General features: G+C 39.4%; 2 protein-coding genes across 2 annotated transcripts; both read right to left on the bottom strand.

Moving 5' to 3' along the window:
* Nucleotides 1–9,520: 9,520 nt before the first annotated feature.
* Nucleotides 9,521–10,983, bottom strand: LOC145806015 (uncharacterized). The gene is made up of 2 exons (XM_082901626.1): nucleotides 10,138–10,983; nucleotides 9,521–9,622 (listed from the first exon to the last, which is right to left on the bottom strand). The coding sequence occupies exon 1, from the start codon at nucleotides 10,960–10,962 to the stop codon at nucleotides 10,180–10,182; it is 783 nt and encodes a 260-aa protein (XP_082757752.1). The 5' UTR covers nucleotides 10,963–10,983; the 3' UTR covers nucleotides 9,521–9,622; nucleotides 10,138–10,179.
* Nucleotides 10,984–12,277: 1,294 nt separating this feature from the next.
* Nucleotides 12,278–16,515, bottom strand: LOC145805229 (uncharacterized). Its single transcript, XM_082900306.1, has 2 exons — nucleotides 16,290–16,515; nucleotides 12,278–13,880 (listed from the first exon to the last, which is right to left on the bottom strand). The coding sequence occupies exon 2, from the start codon at nucleotides 13,868–13,870 to the stop codon at nucleotides 12,278–12,280; it is 1,593 nt and encodes a 530-aa protein (XP_082756432.1). The 5' UTR covers nucleotides 13,871–13,880; nucleotides 16,290–16,515.
* Between the last annotated feature and the right edge of the window lie 5,269 nt (nucleotides 16,516–21,784).

Here is a 21,784-nt window from a genome sequence, read left to right as displayed (position 1 = left end):
TTGAGCATAAATGATTTTCGAGATTGAATGAGGGTTTTTCAAATCGGGATATCGAGCCTACAACTGAACACAGCGGGGAAGACTCAAATATAGGCACACGACCTAACACAACGAGACACGCTCGGAAAAGACCTAAAACAAAGGTTGAGGTAAACAAAACCAAAGACACGACATAAAGACGCGTAAACGAAGACGGGGGACCTCAGATCACGAGGAGCCAGTTCAATCTGGGTATTGTTTCCCACCCTTTCTGATTTGTGATTCTCACATCACTCGGCTCTCAAGCTCGGATTTTCTCTCAAAACCCTTTTCCTCACTTTTCTCTCAACTTACACCTCTCTATTCTTCAATCTCTCATTTTTCATCCCTCCCCGGGGTGATTGATGGATGAATAGGAAGTTGCGGGTTCACGCCCGATGCCGTTAGCTCACCGCCATTTCTTCTGGCGGGCAGAGCGCTCTTCTGGCAAGTACGTCGGTGACGGGGGAAAGACAGAACGCCTGGCTCAACTGTGCCCCTAGTTCATCATTTTAACCATTCTTTGTTTTTGCTTTCTACTAAAACAGTTTTGATCAAAATGAGAGTCGGATTAACGTACTCGTTCGATTTTTGATTTGAAAGGCATGCAAGTCAAGCTGCAAGCACTGAAAGTTTTCCTTTTTGGATCCAAGACAGTGGTCCAGTTTTGGAAAATGGAATAGTTTTCGAGAAAATAGTCAACCTCAGTAAAAATTTTCAAAAACTATTTTTGCAAACGGCTGATGCTCAACAAGCATGGAACTTACTCTTCGAGATGCGCAACCTCGGATCGGAGGTAATGGAAAATTGCCCCCTTGCTCGAAGAGAGCTGCATGGCAACGGAACGTTGCCCCTTGTTTGCACGGCACCGCAGCGCGTTGAATGGCAACGGAAAGTTGCCCCTTGTCTGAATGGCACCGTAGCGCATTGAATGGCAACGGAAAGTTGCCCCTTGTTTGAATGGCACCGCAGCACATTGTAGTCAGTCTTCACAGTGAAGGTCACAACCAAACTCTCAGATACAGAGAAGGCAAAGATGATCAAAACCATTACATGGACACAATTGATTTTAGAGGTGTTTATGGCTGGACTTCAGAATGAAGTTGCCTATGTATCCCAAACATGGGAATCAAGCCTTACGTAGTTCCGGGTTAAGGTACACTCGGGTATTTAACCTCTCCTTTTTAGGCTCTAACTTTTGCCAAGGCGCCCGATGCGGGTTTTCGACCTTGCGAGCTTTGTTTTTCTTTTCTTTTCAATTCTTTTCATTTCTTTTCTTTTCATTGATTTTCCTTTTTTGTTCTTTTCTTTCTCTTTTTTTTTTCTTTTTTCTTCTTTTTTCTTTTTTTGTTCTTTTTCTTCTTTTTCTTGCTCTAACTTTTGCCTGGGTCGCCCTTCCGGGTTTTCGGCCCAGCGAGCCTCTCAAGGGTAAAAGTGTAGCTTGGTCCATGCCAAATGGTTATAGGGTTTCGAAGCCATCCATATCCAGGAGAGTGGCTGTTGATTTGCAAGAGGACTCATCTTCAGCTCTTCGAGCATATCTGACATTTTTGCCCCTAGTTCGAGAGGTACTTCCGTTCTAGCTTTGCAAGCTCATTCTGATCTTCTGATCTTTTTGATCTGACTTTCCTGGCCTCTTGTTCGAGGGCTGCTTCAAATCTGGCCACACAGGCCTCACATCGTAGTTGACCGTTGAACCTTCTGAATTCAAGTTCAAGGTTTGGGAGCGAAGGGGTTGAGTTTCGAGGCTGAGGGCGATCCTAGGCTGCACAATCTCAAGAGCGATTGCACACAGGTCTTCGCAGGACCGCGCAAAACATTTTGTTTTTGAAAGTTTTTAAGAAAGCGACAGATCGCTCGTGCTAAAGACAGTGTGGGACCAATCTGGATCAAGCCAGGGTCCTTCTCAGTACTCACGCTAACAAGCATGATTTCATTCATTAAGGGCTTAGCATGCCTCTCTTTCTCTCAAATGATCAAAATTTTGCAAATCCCGAGGAATTCCTTCCTCTTCGTTTTCGCCGCAGTGTTCAAAAAAAGTTTTGAAAAAAAAACTTAGGTCGATATAATGATTTCAAGGCACAGAAAAGGCAGGCGAAGAGCACTGTCATTCCATTCAATACTTCTGGCACAACTGGCACACGGCAGAAGCAAACACAAGAGTGTGAAAATCACTGCTGTTCATTCAAATCTGTTGGCATAACTGGCTCCAAGGCAGAAACAGACTCAAAAGGACAAACACAAAGCAAAATAGTGATATCCGAAGTAACACCCCCGGAATCACCCGACTTCAACAAAACAGGACTGACTCGATACAACAAGACAGACCCGACTGACTTAGCATGAAAAGACTGACCCAATACAAAACGACAAGACTGACCCAATACCCAAGTCAGAAAGTACAAAACTAACATTCACAAATGCTCAAAACAGTGCGTGCCATACACCATATCTGGAGTAAACTGAGTGCCGCCCGCAGGTGGTCCAACCTTTGATCACATCACATTATCCCCCCACAAGTTCACTGATCAAGTGTCGATAGACTTCGCAGGACCTGGTGCGGGGATGACCCCGTTGTCAATCAAATTTTGTATCTCGTGGTGGAGACGGACGCAACTGTCGGTGTCATGACCGGTTTGTTGATGGAAAGCACAGTACTTAGTCGGGTCATGTTTTGGAGGGAGAGGATCGGGTAAAGGCCGTTGCTCTAACGGTTTCAGATGTCCTTTCCTGAGTAGGATCCCCAGGGCTTTAGACAAAGACATATAGAGTGGGGTGAAAACCCTCTTGCCTCGGGGCAGATAGTCTGAAGTTCGGGGGTTTGAAGTGGATGCACCAACAAAGGGGGTGGCTGCTCTTGGTGTGGTGGTGGTGACCATGCCCACTTCAGATGATCTTGCAGCTGCGTCACCGCTGGTGGTCACATTCGAACTGCGGGAAAATGCCCTCCTGGGCTGCTCCTTATCCTGGTCAAACAGACCTTGCCTCATTGCATCTTCGATTTGTACCCCCATATCGTGTAAATCTGAGAAAGTGGGAAAGTGGATTACAATCATTCTCTGCATTAGCTTAGGCTGGAGATTGCGCACAATCATCCGTATTTGATCCTTATCTGTTGGCCTAATGGTCATCATTGAGGCCTTGGCTCTCCAGCGGGCCACGAATTCTGAGAAGCTCTCCTTAGGCTCCTGCCTCGTCGTCTCAAGATCACGGGTCGTAATCTCGATTTGTGTATTGTATGAATATTGTGCGACGAAGGCCTCAGCCATCTCGTCCCAACTTCTCTTGACGTCATCCTCCAATTTGGCATACCATGCGGCCGCTACACCTGACAGGGTCCGGCCAAATAAAGATAGCTTCTGCAGTCTAGTGAGGCCCATTGGCCTTAGGACGTCTGAAAATAGTCGTAGGTGCACCATGGGATCCCCAGACCCGTCAAAACGATCAATTTGTGGCATCTTAAACCGATCTGGCAGCGTCACGGCTGCGTCAGTGTATCCGTCTCCAATGTCCGGAATGGACTTCACACCTTGAGATTTCTTGAACAGCTTTTCAAGCTTGTGCATTTTTAATGCCACGGGCTCCACCTCGGGCTCGAAGGGAGAATCTGATTGGTTGATAGGAGTGGGTGCCTTGGAGAGTTGAGGCAGAATCGGGGGTGGAGCTGGCCCGACTGGAATGTCCGTATCATCCTGAACATGGGTTGCCTCCCCGAGTATGGGAACTCTTGGTGGGGGAGGAGCCTGGTGCGAAGTAGATACTCCAGTTTGCTGCTCCAATCTGGCAATTGTCTCTGCCTGTTGCTTGGCGAATTCTGCTTGACGGACAGTGTCTTGCTGCATGGATTTCATACTATCCTGGAGTTGGCGCACCATCTCTTCCAGACTCGACATACTGTTCTAATCTAACTGAGTAACCGGTATATCTGTGTCGGCAATAGGCTCGGAAATCTCAGCCCGACTGCTCAAAGATCACTGATCTGGTAGCTGTTGTACTGGTGGTCTGTGCCTGACTAGCCTGCTCTGGCCCTGATTACCCTTGAACTGAGTCTCTGACCTGACAAAGTCTATCAGCACAAGTCCGATGAACCTCGGGAGATATCGGAGCCTTCTGAAGCTATGGTTCCAGGACTACCTTGCAAAAGGGAAAACAGAGAGCATCTCAGCCTAATTTCACTGGAACAGATTTGAGCATACTAGGATGAATGTACCCAATACTGATCACTGTTTCCCAAATATCTGCCTGTAAACTGATACCCTCAGGTAAAACTGATTCCCCAAATACTGATGTTGATGCCCACAGGCCTGATGCCCAGACTTGTAAACTGGTATATGCATTCCTGTGGAGATACACTCTAAAAGCACATAGCAAGTAAGGAGAGCCAAAACACCCCTATGTTGGGGTAGGGTTTCCCTGTCCTATTTTGTCAGGAGCTAGGGTTTCACTACGCACACAGCGGTTTCAAACAACCTAACATCGGGTGAGCAACCTGTCCTAGTTTGGAATGGTCACTATGGATTTCAATATGCACTAGGTCGAATGGTCAAAAAGGGTGCCCCGGTAAACCGGGGTTTGTGTTCCCATGCTGTCAGAGCCCATAACCGGTCAGCCTTATGGTCATGCCTTGACAAGACAAGCCTCCAGCAAACCGTTCAGGAATGGCAGATGGCAAACACTGTGTTCCTAGGCGCACCAATGCACATGCAATGCAAAGAGATACATAAATGAAATCAAAATAGGATATCACGAGTTCGAGTCAAACTCTCTAAAAATCCCCAGCAGAGTCGCCAGAAACTGTAACAGCGCCCGCGTGGGCCTCGTGCTACAGTTCGGACTCGATTTGTGTCACGGTTCTTAATCTGAACCAAAGAGTCCAAATCTGGCAAATCGTTTTGAGAAAACAGATTTTTGAAAAAGTAGTGCCAAACATGGACTGCTTTGCCAGATACAGAGTCGCCACCTAAATATTTTAAAATGGGGAAATTTAGGAAATCCTGACTCGGTGCCGAAGGCCACATGTCCGTCATCACCGGAGTTGTCTCGGCTCGGGAGCTTGGGTACGATCGGGGAAGGTCAGCTATGAGCACCCCCTTTCGCCCGGTCCGAAGACCGGCCTCTACTAACCGTGATATCCATTTTTGAAAACTTTATGTGTTCTTATTCCAATTATTAGCCTAGAATTACTATGTTATGCGCGCAGCAAACAAGTATAGACTAGATTGCCTAATTTGGAAATAAACATTGCATATCCGTTCGGTTTAAAAATGCTTCGGAATTTGCTACTCGCAAGTAGGCTAAAATACGGATTTCAACGAGTTTTTCCAACTCAAACAATCCAACCTTCACCCACAGGCATTCGAAACAGTTTAACACATAAGCATCTAGCCACATGTTAAGCATGCTGTTATGGCAACATTCACACTCGTGCGATATGCTAAAGCGGAAATACTTACATAGTACTCCGTGCCAAAACAAAGAACTTGTTAGCAATCATGCATGATCCAAGTCCATGTGAAGTGCCTAATGCATCGCATACAAAATGTCGCTAAGATAGGCTCGGCTAATCCTAGACATGTCATGTGAAAATGCACGATTATCACGTATTCAGTTTGAAAATTGAAGTATTGATGCAATTAGCGTGATGTACCGAGCCTAATGCATGCAATACAAATGCATGGATGCACACATGCATAGCATAAGGTATGCTAATTTAAACATGCCCTAATACTAACCATCAAAGCAGGTAAGTAAAAGGAAAGAAAGAAGCGGGGATTGGAAGACATTCACACACCCACACACACTTATTACAGATTTGCCCTCGCTCGGAGGGACCGAATAAATATTACAAATTAACTAACTACGCAAGCTAATTAATATTACAAATTAACTAATTTAATTAACAAATTAAATTAAATTAATTAAAGCAGGAAAGCGTCTCGGGAGACGCGCCACCATGCGCAAGCTGCCTCTGTTTTCCTTCCTTTCCTCCTCTGGAGGCTGTCAAAGCCTCAGGACTACATCCTTGGACAGAGGGGATCATCACCGGCTGAATGAAACCTCCACCGGCAGTGTAATATGGCCATCGGCACAAAATAGGGTCTGTCGGTAGAGAAAATTGTGCCGGTCGGCACATTACACTGCCGGTCGGCAGAGTATTCCTGCAGAACCTGCAACTCACAGCAACAGAGGGCAAAACAAGGCATGACAGCACAATTCAAAGCATGTATGCACCAATCATGTCTCTTATCATTGTGATGACTCAAAGGGACATGTGCCTCGGTTCTCGGACCACCAATCACGCATTTCCATGCATGATGGCCCAAGGAGCCAAGCATGCAACTTTGGTTTCAAATGCATGCAAACCAATCAAACAAATTAGGCCCAATTCCTATCACCAATTCAAGGAACAAGGGCATGCATGCAAGATGCAATGCAACCTAGGCATACAAGCTAAGGATGCAACATGGCATGGCAAAACACTTATGCAAGCATACAAGCATGCATATGGCAATACAAATGAGTGCAAAGATGGACTTAAACATGAATTAGACGACTCTAAAATAGGCCTAAAACAGTAGCCAAAAGTGCTAAAGAGTGAGAGCTAAATGGCATGCACACACACATGCACATAAGGGCCAACACTTAAGCACAAAACAAGCAACATTCAAGCACACTTGAAAGGAGGGATCATGGACTAATTAGCATGCAACATGAGCCCTAAAATCATGTTATAAAATGATGCCAAATCAAGTTATAAATCAAGCCAAAACATGCAAAGAGTAGTCCAAGTGTTCAAGGCAAATCAATAATGCATTGAACTACACTTATCATGACCAAACATGGCATGCATTAAACAACTAAAAACAGATTTTTAGCATGTTAAAACAAGGCCAAAGGACTCCTTAGATGGCATCTAAGTGGCCCAAATTCAAAGGCATACATCATGACCAAAACATGGAGCATTGCAACACATGCTTCCAAAGCATTAAAGAGGCATGCAAGGCAATCAAACAAGCATGGAAATGGGACTGAAATGACATATAGAATGATCCCAAATCACCAAAACAATGCAAAGATGGCATGCTACACATGCACATACTCAAGGCCAACAAGCCCAAATACAAAGGAGCTATATAATGCATGCTAAAATCAACCCAAATACTTATGGACAGACCTAGAACATGGCAAAATAAGCACATAATCTTCACAAGACTAAGCCTAAAACATGCTCCAACAAAGGCTAACAACCTAGACATGTTAAGGCACAAATATGGCATTACAAGGCAACTATGCTAAACATGCATGGAGTTCCAAAACCAACTTTAAATCATGTTATATCATGGATATATAAGCATGAAAAACAAACCAAATATGCTCAACACACACTCAAGCATAGGCTTCCTTAAGAGGCCAAAATATGCCCTTTTCAAGGACAACAAGGAGAGGGGGTGGCCCTCTCCTTCTTGGGACTTCAAAGCATCATCTTCACCACTGAAATCCCTCAAGATTTCAGTGGTGAAGAGACCTCAACACCAAAATCCCGGAGTTAACACAAAATGGCTTAAAATGAGGCCTTTTGAGGCCTAAGGGTGGTCAACACCCCTCAAACAACAAAACACTCTTAATAAACAATAAAGAGGGCTTAAAAATAGAACTTTTTTATGTTATACAATAATCACAAAAATAGCTCTAAGATAGGTATAAAATTGATGCAAGAATGGGGAATAAAGGTGTAAGTTTCTTACCCTTGTAGTCCTCTTCAACAAGGATGCTCCAATGGCCTCCTTTGGCTCCAAATCAGTCAAGAAACTCAAGAACAACCCCTTAGAACTCTAATCTCAAGAGGAAGGTGAAACACTAGGTGTTTGTGTGCAATAGTAAGGCACAAAACACCTAGTGTGCAAAAATGGGAGGGAAAGAGAGATAGATTGTGTATGTCTAACCCTAACCCTAGAAAACCAGAGCTCTCCTCTGTCTTTTCTCTCTAAAATGTCTAAGCCTCTCTTCCCTTTTCCTTAGAGAGAGTCCTCTCTATAAGCCTCTTGTAAAGCTTACCAAACAAGCTTTGCAAGAGGGAGATCCCTCCATACACGTGTATGGAGGGGAGCAAAAGTTATACAGCTGTCCAAAAATATCTGCAAAAGCAGATGAACAGCAATCGGCCGGCAAAAAATGCCATCTTGGCCAAACAAAGTGCCGACCGGCACAAAAAAGTGCTGACCGGCAACAAATAGTGCCGACCGGCAAACTATTTTGCCGGTGGCAGCAAAAACCAGCCGGTGGCATCTAGCCACTGCCGGTGAAGGGTGGGGATGGTCTACAAGCCCCACTCTGCCTCTCAAAGGCAAGATGCAAGTGTTTGGTGCAAAACCAGACACTAAACGGTCGAGTTCGGGGATCCTGAGGCGGGGCGCGCGAGCCGAGACCTCCGGGAACTCCAAACGAACACAAACATGGATAATCACCGAGTGTTCAAACGGTGACGTCCAAGTCTTGAGGACGGTCAAAAATGGGGTGTCTACACCTGTCCTCTACCTCTAAAAATCAATAACAAGAACAATAAAATGGTTTCAGCTGTCTTACATAGAAATGTCTAGTGTATCTATAGGATGATCTTAGTAGGTTTAGTAATATAAAATGGTTTCAACTGTCTTACATAGAAATGAAGTTTCTGAACAAATTTTGCAGCCTTCTACTTAGATGAAAAAGATAAACTCTACATTTTCCTGCTCTATTTTCCAATTCTATTGCTAACTTCCAAAACTTTGGACTGAATCTCCTATATCTTTATCATAACACTTGAACTGGTGCTTCATCCTTGTGATCAGCTGTAACTATAATTGATTAAGATTACAGCTATCACATGTGGGTCCACTTTCATTGTAAGTAAGTGATAAAAAATATTATAAAAAAAAATGTGGCTGTAACAAGGCTCTTCAAATTTATTTTGAATGTAATGTGAGTTGCATTTAGAATAAATTTAATTTATACATTTTTAAATTATGAATACTTTTTAAATGAAAATTCTAAACACATAACATTACTTTACTATATCAAATTCCAAATGAAATACAAAGGCCAGGTCTGTGCAGGAAATTAGTGTTGCAAAGCCACTTCAGCTGTCTTTTTTTTTTTTTTTTTTTCTGCCATACCTTTCTTGGCGAAGTTTTTCTGCCATAGGATCCAGTGGCACTTCCTTCACTACTTCAAGAATTTTTTCCTTCTGTACACTCGCTTTTGCATTTGTCTTCTTGAGGACCTTTTCTGCAGTAGCTGCAGGTGCCGGTGCCTAAACATATCACATGAAAAACAACAAAAGCCAAGTGAGGATAATAAATAACAAAACAGCAACAAATAATACATACAATGCCATTACAATTCATATGAATTCTGAAATGCAGAAAACAACAACAGATCCATTTATTTTCTTAGGTCATCAACTGTTGTTGGCTACAAGTACGTCTTTCAATTGGCCTTTATTGATAGTACCTTAACAGATTCCGTTGCACGCTTCCTCCATAGATCAGCTTTCCGAGTTTCAAATTCCTCTCTACTCATGATGGGGGGTCCAGGATTGATGCCCATCCTAAAATCCGCAAGATCCCTAAAATCCACAAGAAAATTAGTCAAATTGTTTTGAAAAAGGATAACATTACATTAAAGGCTAAATAGATGATAAAAAAAATGTAAAGCCCATTTCATTGCTGATAGTCAAATGATCATACATCATAACAATTATTGAACCATAAAAGCTTCAAATGATTCATAAACATAGAACTTGGTTAAAGACTCTTCCAATACAACTAAAAACTTTTGGAGTACACTATCAGCCGCAAAGAGCAAATGGATTTGGTACTCATGAACAAGCATAGAGAATCCAATTCACAAACAGAACTATGTAGACCACCATCTAAGATTTTAAAAAATAAATAAACAAATAAGAGAAAAAAAATTTAACAAAATAGTATCTTTTCTCAAGCTTTTTCATCTTAAAGGACAAATATGATAACGTTGGAAACAAGACAAAGTATTAAAATGAAATAAGCAACAAAACAAAGGACACTTTTTTTGACAAGAAAACTTGAAATGGAAATAAGCAATAGCAATTATAAATCTTACATGATGTTAAAATGGAAATCATTTGGAAACAAGACAAAATATTCATCGATAGATATAATCTTCATCAATTTCATCTTCCGGATCACTATCATCATCAATCATATCATCATCAACTTGATCATCCATGTTAGTGTCATCATCATCCGCATTATTATCATTAATGAGCACTTCATCATCAACTTCAAGTTCCTCCTCGTGAAATTCGCCAGTAATGTCAACACATATCATTTCCATGTCTTCTTTGCATAATTCTATGGGTTGATCATCAATGTGCACCACATCCCCAAGTCCATACGACTCAAATTGTTGGTATGGTTCATCTTTGTCTTTATCTTCCTCTTCCGCTTCCTCTTCATCCTCTTTCACTAAGATGTCATAAATAGCCCGTGGTAATACTCTTTGTACAACTCGATAATTATTGCCCCACTTCGTATCTTTCAAATAAAACACTTGTTCCGCTTGGCATGCTAACACAAATGGTTCATCTTTGTACCAAGTCTTCGTAACATTTACACTAATGTAGTTAAACTCATCAACTTTTATTCCAATTTTTTCGTTACCAACATCCCACCAATTACACGTAAAAAGAAACACACTATTCCCACCTAGATATTTCAACTCAATTATCTCTCTAATAACACCATAAAAATCAATAGGTTTCCCTTTATGATCTCCCTTCACAACCACGCCACTATTTTGAGTTTTTCGGTACATGTCATAATCTTGAGTGCGAAACCGAATCCCGTTGATGATACAACCATTGTAGCGTGTCACTCGGTAATCGAGACCTCGAGCTAAGTTCATAAGTTGATTGGAAGCATCCATTGTCCCTTCAACTTGCGGCTTTGTGACCTAATTCCATTGTTAATATGAAATGCATTAGCATACACTTAAATTCATTATTTCAATACACAAATAATGTTCAAAAATTATAACTCTTACGTATTTTAGAAACCATGTATGGAACTCTGATTCTAGCCTCTCTTGCATATTTGTCAAACCTTGTCCTTCAAGTTCATCCATGTATTGCCTATAAATTATAACAACATTATTCGACACAAATGGTTGTGAAAATAATATAATTCAAAAAGTAAAATATTCTAGTCAATATAATCATATGGTAGTTTACTTACAGCATATATGGTCGAACTTCATCACAATTATTCAACACGTACAATCAAACTTTTTTCAAATCCACTCAATTCAACACATCATTAATTGCAGCTCCTAATCCACGAACGTTTTGCCTAAATACAAACAAGTTTCCATCTTGTGCTGCCTCAATAGGCCCATCATAGTTTCGTTCAGGTCTATTAAATCTTGTCTCACCTTCATGGAAGTACATAGAGCAAAAAGTGAGAGCCTCATTGTCAATGTAACCTTCAGCAATAGATCCTTCTGGACGAGCTTTGTTGCGCACATAACCCTTAAGAATATGCATGTACCTTTCAAATCCATACATCCACCGGTATTGCACCGGTCCTGCAAGGATTGCTTCACGCGATAAGTGAATGGATAAATGAATCATAATATCAAAAAAAGATGGTGGAAATATCTTCTCGAGCTTGCACAAAATTAAAACAATATCTTTCTCAAGTTGTTCTAAGACATCAACTCTCAATGTCTTTGACGATAACTCTTTAAAGAACAAGCTAAACTCAATTAATGCCTTGCTCACATCCTTTTTCAAACATCCACGTAGAGCAATAGGAAGCAATCTTTGCAAGATAACATGGCAATCATGGCTTTTCAACCCCGTAATTCGACAGTCACTAATGTTCACACAATGTGATATGTTTGATGCATAGCTATTTGGCAATTTAATTGAACTCAAGAATTTACAAAAGTTCCTCTTTTCAGTTGGAGACAACATGAAGCAAGCAGGAGGTAGGAATGTTTGGCCATGTACTTCCCTTGGATGTAATTCAAGCCTTATACCCATATCCATTAGATCAAGACGAGCCTTGTATGTGTCCTTGGTTTTTCCATCAATGTTCATCAATGTTCCTAGAACACTATCACATACATTTTTTTCAATGTGCATAACATCAAGGTTGTGACGAACTTTGAGGGTTTTCCAATAAGGTAAATCAAAGAAAATGCTCCTCCTTGTCCAATTTAAATATTGAGGAGAACGTTTTCACTTCTTCCCACGGTGATCTATTTTCCCAAATAATGATGGGTCTATATGCCCCAATTGACCCAAGACCTCCTCTCCTGACAACAACTTAGGTTCTAACCTAAGCTCTGGCTCACCATTGAATGACTTGCTTGTTCGCAAAAAATGATCATGAGGCAAAAAACCATGATGTCCCATGTAACAAGTTTTTCTACAATGATGCAAGTATTGGTGAGATGCATTCTCATTGCATGACGGACAAGCCAATTTGCCTTTGGTGCTCCAACCGGATAAATTACCATACGCAGGAAAGTCATTGATAGTCCATAATAATGCCGCACGCAATTGAAAATTAGAGCCACTTGATGCATCGTAGGTCTCTACCCCTACCTCCCATAACTCATTTAGCTCATCTATTAGCGGTCGTAAAAACACATCAATGTCAAATCCAGGAGCTCTACGCCCAGGAATAAGCAAAGGCATCATAAAAAATGGATCTTTCATGCATTTCCAGGGTGGCAAATTGTACGGGATAATAAAAACTGGCCATATGCTATATGAGGTACTCATATTCCCAAATGGATTGAAGCCGTCACTTGCTAATCCGAGCCTAACATTTCGAGGATCTTTGGCGAATGACTCATGCTTTTTGTCAAAGTCTTTCCATGCTTCAGAGTCCGCCGGATGGCGCATTACATTTTTCTCCTCTACGCGTTTATCTTTGTGCCACCTCATATCAGTAGCTGTCTTCCTTGATATAAATAACCTTTGTAGCCTTGGTTTTAAAGGAAAGTACCGCAAAACCTTGTGAGGGATCTTTTTACCTTTACCTTCACCTTTATGAAATTTGTATCTAGGCTCCTTGCAAGTAGGGCATTTATCTTCATTTTCATACTCCTTCCAAAAAAGTACACAATCGTTCTTGCATACATGTATTTTTTGATAATCAAGGTCCAAATCTCGAAGTATTTGTTTAACTTCATTGTATGAGCATGGAAGTGTTTCACCGATGGGAAGTGCATCCTTCAACAGTTCTAGCATCATCGTGAGTGATTTGTTGCTCCATTTATTGAGCACCTTTATATGTAGCAGCTTAACAATGAATGATAATTTGGAATATCGCTGGCAATTCGGATACAATTCTTGTTCTGCATCCCTCATTAATCTTGCAAATGTATTTCCTTTACTACCATGAGCACCAGACAAGTCAAGATTACGACTACTAGATGCTTCCCCAGTATAAGCATATGTGGATGGCCCACTATGTATGTCATGGACAATTTCTCGCACCTCAGTATTGGGAGAATTTGATTTCTCTGTCACATCATTGAAATATTCGTCATTTTCATTTTCTGAGGGATCACTATCATTCAACTCAAAATCTTCCCCATGATACACCCACCTAGTGTAAGTTGTGACAACCCCATATGCAAACAAATGAATTTCAACTTCATCTATGGTTTTTTGGATATGGTTGTTGCATCTATTACACGGACACCAAATCTTACTCGTCCCTGATTTCATATGATCACGAGCAAACATGATAAATTCTTTTACCCCATCAATGTATTGATGTAACCTTCTATTATGAAGTTGCATCCAACTCCTATCCATCCCGAAATCCCTATTACAAAGTACACAAAGACATTATCCTTCAATTCCAATATCTTGTTACTTTCTATATGTGGTCTTAAATGAGGAACACAACTAAATTCTTGAAGAAGTTTCACTAATATGTATATCTACTTTTGACTATGTGATTCATATCTATGTTTTGACAAACAAAAATTCAGGGATGTATTGCCAAGGCACACTACATAAAACAAAAGCAAAAGCAAAACATCAGGACACATAATAACATTGATAACAATCATATCCTCACTTTAAAAAATAAATAAATAAATAATCGCAATGTTAAGTTAAATAAGGTCATAAATCAAATAAGGTCAAACCTTATAAAGAGAATAAAGGTTTGGCAATGTTAAGTCCAAGTGTAATGGCTATAACATACCAAATGGCTTTCTATAGGAGGCTGGTGATTACGGCAGTAAAATCCAACAAGTAAAGAAAGAAAAACAAAACATAATTTGCAAACATGCATACATACACTAGAAACAAGTAGAGAAAGAAAAACATAACATAAAGCTGAAGGAGAAGAGTAAGAGCGCTTTCGGGAGCTGTGATTTGGGTGTGCTGGGCAAAACGTGCTTAAGATCTTGGACAATACCATTTCGGCTAGTTGGGATTGAAGATGTTGAATCTAAGCGTGTTTTGATTGAATTGCCTGGAGTTTTAAGGGATAAGAAGCAACAGGAGGAGATTAAGACGAATTCTGGGTGTTTTGATTAATTAGGTTTAAAAACCTCATAACTACAAAAGTTTCTTCCTCTCTAAATATTATTTAATACTTTCATATATACCATGGTATTATATTTTTGACTAATAAAAATCTGTGTTTTGTTAAATATTTTTGGTTGGTTGATTTTTTTCTGCATAAACAATACCCAAAAAAAAAAAAAAAAAAAACATAACAACCCTTCCAAAAAATAAATAAATAAAAAAAGTAACTAAAAAAATTATAAAAAAAAAAGCTAAAAAAATATTTAATTTTTTGACACATCCCTACATATAACCAACCACCCTTCAAAAAAAAAAAAAACCAAACACAACCCAACGAATAAAATAAAAGAAAAAAATAACGACCAAACCAACACAACCCGACAAATAGAAAAGAAAAAAAAAGTGATTGATTTGATGTGTATGAGAGAGAGAGTGATTTTGGAAAATAGATAACCAAACAAAATTTTGAGATTTTTTTTGGAAAAATTTGTTTTGTTTGATTACTCTTAAAAATTTGTTTGTAGAGAATTTTTCCCAAAACTTTTTCTGAAAAATAAACCAAACAATCCCTATGGATAAAATTAAATAAGAAAATGAAAGACTAACTATCCAACTCTCTTAGTGTTTCCTGTTACTTTATCAAAGTCTATCAGTAAGTTTTCATACGGCCTTTATGTTTGATTCCAAATTATTTGCCAAATCTTGATATTTTTTTACCGTACTTCTCTTTTCTTTTCTGCTTTCCATTCCCTACAAGTCACTTCCATTTTGGAACTTTGGTTCACACATGAACCAAGGTTTGAAACCTGTACTTTCTAGGCTTGAAATCATATAAGCTTTACGTATACTTTACATTGTAATTTATTGTATATGTTGTTATATTCTTTTCGATCTGTCTTTTTTATTTCTAAATTCATGTTCATTGGCTCTTAATCTCCGTACATTTTCGTTATTGTTCTTCTTTGTCACTACGGTTGTGCTTATTTTTGCTACTTTTGTGATCACTGTGATCTTTGCTCCTATCAGTCCCTTCATTTCAACTAGATTATAATGTCATTACTTTGTTAATTTCAAAACATTTCTCACATTATTGGAGGTAGACCCCATTTTGTCCTTGGAATGATTAATCAAAATTCCACACAAGGATGAGAAAAGTCCATGAAAGGCAAATTGAGGAAATTCCAACAATGCTCCTATTCAATTATATGTACCAAGTTTAGAATCACAAAAATAAAGATCTTTTCTAGTTCAAAGCGAAGTTGAAAATGTGAAATCACGGGTAATTTTCAAGACGATTGTGCTCTCTCCACACTAACTAGAAAAACAACTTGAGTAATTTTTAAGCTTCAATGATATTTCATGTTATATTAGAGTTTGGCATTACTTTTATTTATTTATTTATTTAGGGAAATCAGATCCTTGTCAAGGATCTTCACCTCTTCCCGAAGATGTTCCAGCCAACACAAAACCGGGAACATATATGGCCTAGTTCTTTTAACAAACCTGAGTTAAATTAAAATTTCACATCAAGAGGATTGAGAAATACCTATAATTAAAATTCACATCAAAATGATGAAATAAAGAAAAATCAAACAGAATGAGTTAAATGAATTTTATTAATTTGACATTAAAACTAATTTTTGGCTACACTCTATATTAAAAACTCAATACTACTTGAAGGATCGAGAAATACCTTGATAGAGAGTGAATTAACCAATCGATGTCTTCAAAGTAGCAGAAATCTGCAAAAAATGAAGAAGAAGGTGAAGAATCAACCTATAGAAAAACTGCATCCATGACAATGTGCAGGCCAATCGAACAAAAATGTGAACTACTTATTGTGTTTTTCATAGATCTACAATATATATATATACATATGTATATGTATAGGCAGAGATATATATATATATATAGAGAGAGAGAGAGACGCACCAAATCTACAGAAAATGTGAAGAACAAGGTAGATCTACTGAAGCTTGTAGATCTCAAACTGATCTGCAATGGAGCTCGAAATGGACAGAGCGAAGACCTACAATGAAGCTTGCGATGGAGCTTGACAAATAGAGAGAGAAGTTTTTACACATCGTGAAGCTTGGATACGGTTTTCAGTGTGTATTTGCATCAGGTGAGGTTTTGTAATTTTTCATTATTTGGTCCCTAAAAAATGCCAATAATATGTGTTGACGACCAAAATTATTGGTCTCAAAAAGTTACACAGCATAACAGGAAATATCAAGAGTCATTTTGGTAGTTTTATAAGTAAATTATCACAAGTTTAGTTTTGTCTCTAAAAGATTATTTTTAGGGACTAAATTTAATTAGTCCTTAAATATTAGTCGCTAAAAGACTAATTCCTTGTAGTGATTGAACGGTTCAGATTGGCTGAATCTGAGACATCGAGAAGCACCGGATAATTTTCTAGAACGGATGACGTTAGCGTGACATCAACGGCTTGACGGCATGGCTCGACTCGTCTGCGGATTGGCGGTGCGGCTCAGCTGCGGCTCGGCTTGTGGCTCAGTTCGACGGCTCAGCGTGCGGCTTAGCTCGGCTCGTGGCTGTAATTGTTTGTCAAAAACCACTAATTTGAGTTGCTGCTGCCAAGTTTCGAACCGTTGTCGTGTACTTTAGAAGTGAGACTTAACCACTTTTCCAAATAACTTGGTTTGGTCTTAAGTCTCAAGTTATATTATTTAACTTGATCCTTTTGCACTCTATCTCCGTCGTCTTCTTCTTCTAGTTCGCATGTGCAGCGCGTGAGCAGATGGTCGCTCGTGGGAACGGCGTCAGTGGTTCGCTTGGCACGTGCGGAGTCTTCCGAGATCCGTTTTCAACGCAGTTTTCACGGTTGTGCTCATATCATCAGGTACTTCAAGCTGATGTGATCAAAAATGGATTTCGACTACTTTGATTTTTGGGCAATTTTTGAAAACACACTATGTTTTCCCGAAAACACACAAAATCGGCTCTGATACCACTGTTGATGGGAGTGGAGTGCAAACAACTATTGGTGATTCATAATGAGAGGTTTAAAACTGCACCAAACTGAAATTCAATTCACTCAAAATAATTCTAAGAAAACAAATAAACAGAGCACTCTTCCTTTTCTTTCTCCCACACACATATTACTCTGATACATTAGCTATTTATAGATAAACTAGCAGTGTGAACACATTTAATGCACATACAGCTATCAATATGAAAGCATTTAATGCGTAAACGGCTATCAGTGTGAACGCATTGAATGCATTGAATGCAACTACGGCTGTTGGTATGAAAGCATTAAATGGTAAGCCTACAATCGTTGAAGCAATCTCTGAGCACTTATTTGTTTTGATGGTTATCAAGCTTATTTTCCAACATATTGTTGTAGCAGTAAAAGATGTTGTTTTTCTCAAATCTAATGTTATGAGTTCAAGCCCTATTTACTTTATCAAATAGTTTTTTTTTTTTTAAATAATTATCCTAGGGGTATTTTGGAAAAATTCAAAATATGAGACATATTTGTGTCTACACCATGAGAAGCTTTTACATATTAATAGTAATAAAAATAATAGTGAGTGTGTGCTCACTTGATGAAAGTACTATTAAATTTGTAAAACATATATGTTGCGGGCTGATGAAATGGTAAATATGTTGTTTTCATTATCAAAGGCCATGAGTTAAAGTTTCATTCACTTCATTATATAATTTTTTGTTTGAAAAAACTATTATAGGGATATTTTTAAAAAATAAAAAATATAAGAGAAATTTGTGTCAACACCATTAGAAGCCTCACATATATAGTTGTACAGATAGATAGAAGATAGATAGAGATAATTGCACATTTCTCAACTTTCTACTTAATTAAATAAATAAATTGCCTCTTAAAATTGTATTGGAGTATGAATTTGGGTAAAAAATTTGTCCCATGTGTCATAGTTTTATATTTATCAAATACTAACTCAACTGCTCCTCCATAAAAATTAGGAAAAATATCACATCAATGATATTTTTTGAAAATAATTATCAATCAGTGGTGAATTTTATGAATGTTAATAATTAAAATCATAAATATTTTTACAAATTGACAATTAATTATTTTTTCAACTTATTTCTGATTTATAATTTCTCCTATAAATTAAACTCTGTTTGGTTTTAAATTTTTAAATATAATTGTTGATTTTTTATTTTTTTATTTTTTTTTATTTTTGTGATTTTAGTGATTTTTTTAATATTTAATCAAACTTATTACTTTTTTGATGCGCGTGAACTAAAAAATTATAAAAAAAAAAATTGTTAAAAAAATTCACTATATACAAAAAATTTAGTCTTTTTTATATGTTTTTGTATTTATGATTCTTTTTTTTAGAATAATCAACAAATATTTTACGTTTTTAGATGAAACTAGGTTATGTGTATGTAAATGGTAAAGTAAAAAATTTACTAAAACACACAGTACACAAAAAATAAAAAATAAATAAATAAAAAAACTAAAAAATTGTATTTGAAAATTCAAAACCAAACAAAGTGAATTATTTTAGGTTATTTTCGCTAATTTACAATTTTTACACATGTTTGGCCCATTTGGGGTCTAAAATACATGTGTCTATTACAATTGGATAGTTATTGATCTAGATAATAAGGATTACTATTTTTATCTTGTTATTTTTAGAGACATCCGGAGGTGTTAATTGACAATTAATGTGGAGCACTTATTAATTTTTTTTTAATTGTTTATATAAGACTTGTTTGGCCTGGGATAAAAAAAATCATTTTTTGAATAAATCAAAAAAACAAAACTTGTTTTTCTTGAGTTAACAAAATTGTTACAAAATGTCAACTTTCTCATCACTAGCAAAAAAATATATTTGTTTTAGCAATTAACAAACACATCAAATTTTTTGAAATTCTAAAAAAAGCAAAAGCTAAACTAAAAATATATTTGCCAAAATTTCACCATAATTGGTTGATTGTTATTTGTGTTTTTGTATGTAGATATATTACCCATTTTTGTCACCATTTCATATCACCTATATATGACTGAGAGGGTAATTTTTGGGAAAGAATTGGGCCGAGCTGTGAATTGGGCCTTGCGGCCCAAAGTGTGAAGGAATCGGTAAGAAGCCGTAGTGATATTTCGGCCCAGTAGAGGCATAGATACTCCGGTCCAGGAGAAGTGTAGTTATTCCGGCCCAGGAGAGGTGTGGTTACTCCGGTCCAAGAATGTGTAAAGCAACTCCGGTCCGGTGGCAATTTGAAGTAAGTCCGGCCTTACATTTAGTCCAGTCGTGTCATAATTTGGTTAGGTCGGTCAGAACTTACTACTTGGAAGTTTGATCTAAACACACCATGGTTGAACAGGGGAAAGCCGAGATAAGGAGTTGGAGGAGAAGACCGAGCTAAGGACAGTTCGGCCTTCTCTGTGGCTCTGCATAGCCAAGCTTATTTCGGTCATATAGTAGTTCGGCCATGGTGAAAACCATCCCACTTGGTTTAAGCAGTGGGGGAGGGTGTAAAAGGATAAGCATTATCCTTAGGAGTATGAATCCTAGGAGGACTCTGCATGGAGAAATACAAGTCCTATTAGGATTGTGCCACAGGAAACTTATAAAAGCTCACAAACATCACCTTGGAGGAGGTAATTGAACACAATTTTTTCTGAGAACATAGAGCTTTGTCTATTTGTCAAGTTTTCTGACTTAGGCATCGGAGAGGTTTCCGGCACACACCCGCCGGCTAGCTCAAGTTTGTGTTTTCAGGTGACAAAGCGACGTTGTACGGAGGAGCGTGGACTTGGTCAACAGGATTTTACGAGGAGAATTATTTCCTCCCCGTACAATTGGCGCCGTCTGTGGGAACAAACAGACAAGAACAAAAACCTCTTGACTAAGCTTCTCCTTTTCTCAATCAATGGCACACATTGAAGAACTACCGCAGTCCGCCGTCGACGGGCTAACTCCAGACGGGGGCGCAAGGCGAGAAGGATTACCCTCTGTCCCTCCTATGGCAGATCTGGAGCCCCAACAACATAATTCCAGGAGGAGTGGCAGGGGAAGGCGGAATAACAGCCCTCGTCACTCTCAAAGTCCTACCAGGCAAAGGAGGAGGATTGATCCTGAAGCCCTGGACGATCGCGTGAAGGAGCAAGATGAACTAATTCGGAAGATGGCGGCGGACATGGAGGCTTTGAAACGCCAGATGAAGACTAAAGATGTGGCGACAGGAGAGGGGCGCAAGCACAAGACGCCCCCTCGCCACTCAGAGAATCGTAGTAGGAATACTACACCCTCCCACGGAGAAAGCAGAAGCCTCAGGACAGGCGACACTCATTCCTTATCCTCCAGAACTCGTCACTCCAGGTCTGAGAGGACGAGATCCGAAAGATCATACACTGAAGGAAGCACGTATTGGCCTTCGCACTCACACCAAACCAGATCTAGACAGACAGAGCTGCCCAGGTCATCCGACTTACGAACCGTGCTCGAAGAAAAAGCACGATGCAAGGAGGATGCCAGGGCACGTGATCCACACAGAGTCTCTGCCTTACAACGGTTGGCTCCTTGGACGCATGGAAGCGTCGAGGTTGGAATGCCAATACCGCACCCAGCATATGAACCAACGGACAAAGCCTTAGCAAGACTACAGACTTCGCCGTTTGTTCCCGCAATTGAAAACGCAACCCTACCATCAGGCTTCCTTCAGCCGAAATTCACTACATATGAAGGGAAGACGGACCCGTATTCACACTTGAGCCATTTTCGCCAAGTCATGGCTGTGTACAGGCGAAACGAGGCCTTAATGTGTATACTCTTCCCGTCAAGCCTTGGCGACCTAGGCTTGACTTGGTTCGAAAAGCTCCCAGAGGGCAGCATAGCCTCCTGGGCCCAATTGGCAGAAGCGTTCGTAACAAGGTTTCGAACAAACACTAAAACACCGGTGGAGATAGACCAGTTACTCTCCATCGACATGGGTGAAAAAGAGACCCTCAGATCTTACAACAGTCGCTACTGGGAGACATTCAACCAGATTGGAGACTGCCCCACCAATCTAGCCATTGCGCAGTATAAAAGAGGCCTTCCAGTCGGAAACAGACTAAGGGACTCGATCACTATGACGCCACCCCTTACCATGGAAGCCCTGATGGAGAGAGTGCATCAGCACATCAGGGTAGAAGAGGATGGCGCACGTGCCAAAGTAAAATCTAGC

Source organism: Camellia sinensis, chromosome 13 (genome assembly GCF_055761805.1).
Source record: "Camellia sinensis isolate YWXY chromosome 13, ASM5576180v1, whole genome shotgun sequence".
Lineage (NCBI taxonomy): Eukaryota > Viridiplantae > Streptophyta > Magnoliopsida > Ericales > Theaceae > Camellia > Camellia sinensis.
The sequence above is the reverse complement of the archived record's forward strand: the minus strand, read 5'-3'. Positions and strand labels throughout refer to the sequence as shown.

What these genes read in the sequence shown, in the direction of transcription:
- LOC145806015 (XM_082901626.1), bottom strand. Translation starts at nt 10,962, where the DNA reads ATGGATGCTTCCAATCAACTTATGAACTTAGCTCGAGGTCTCGATTAC.
- LOC145805229 (XM_082900306.1), bottom strand. Translation starts at nt 13,870, where the DNA reads ATGGATAGGAGTTGGATGCAACTTCATAATAGAAGGTTACATCAATAC.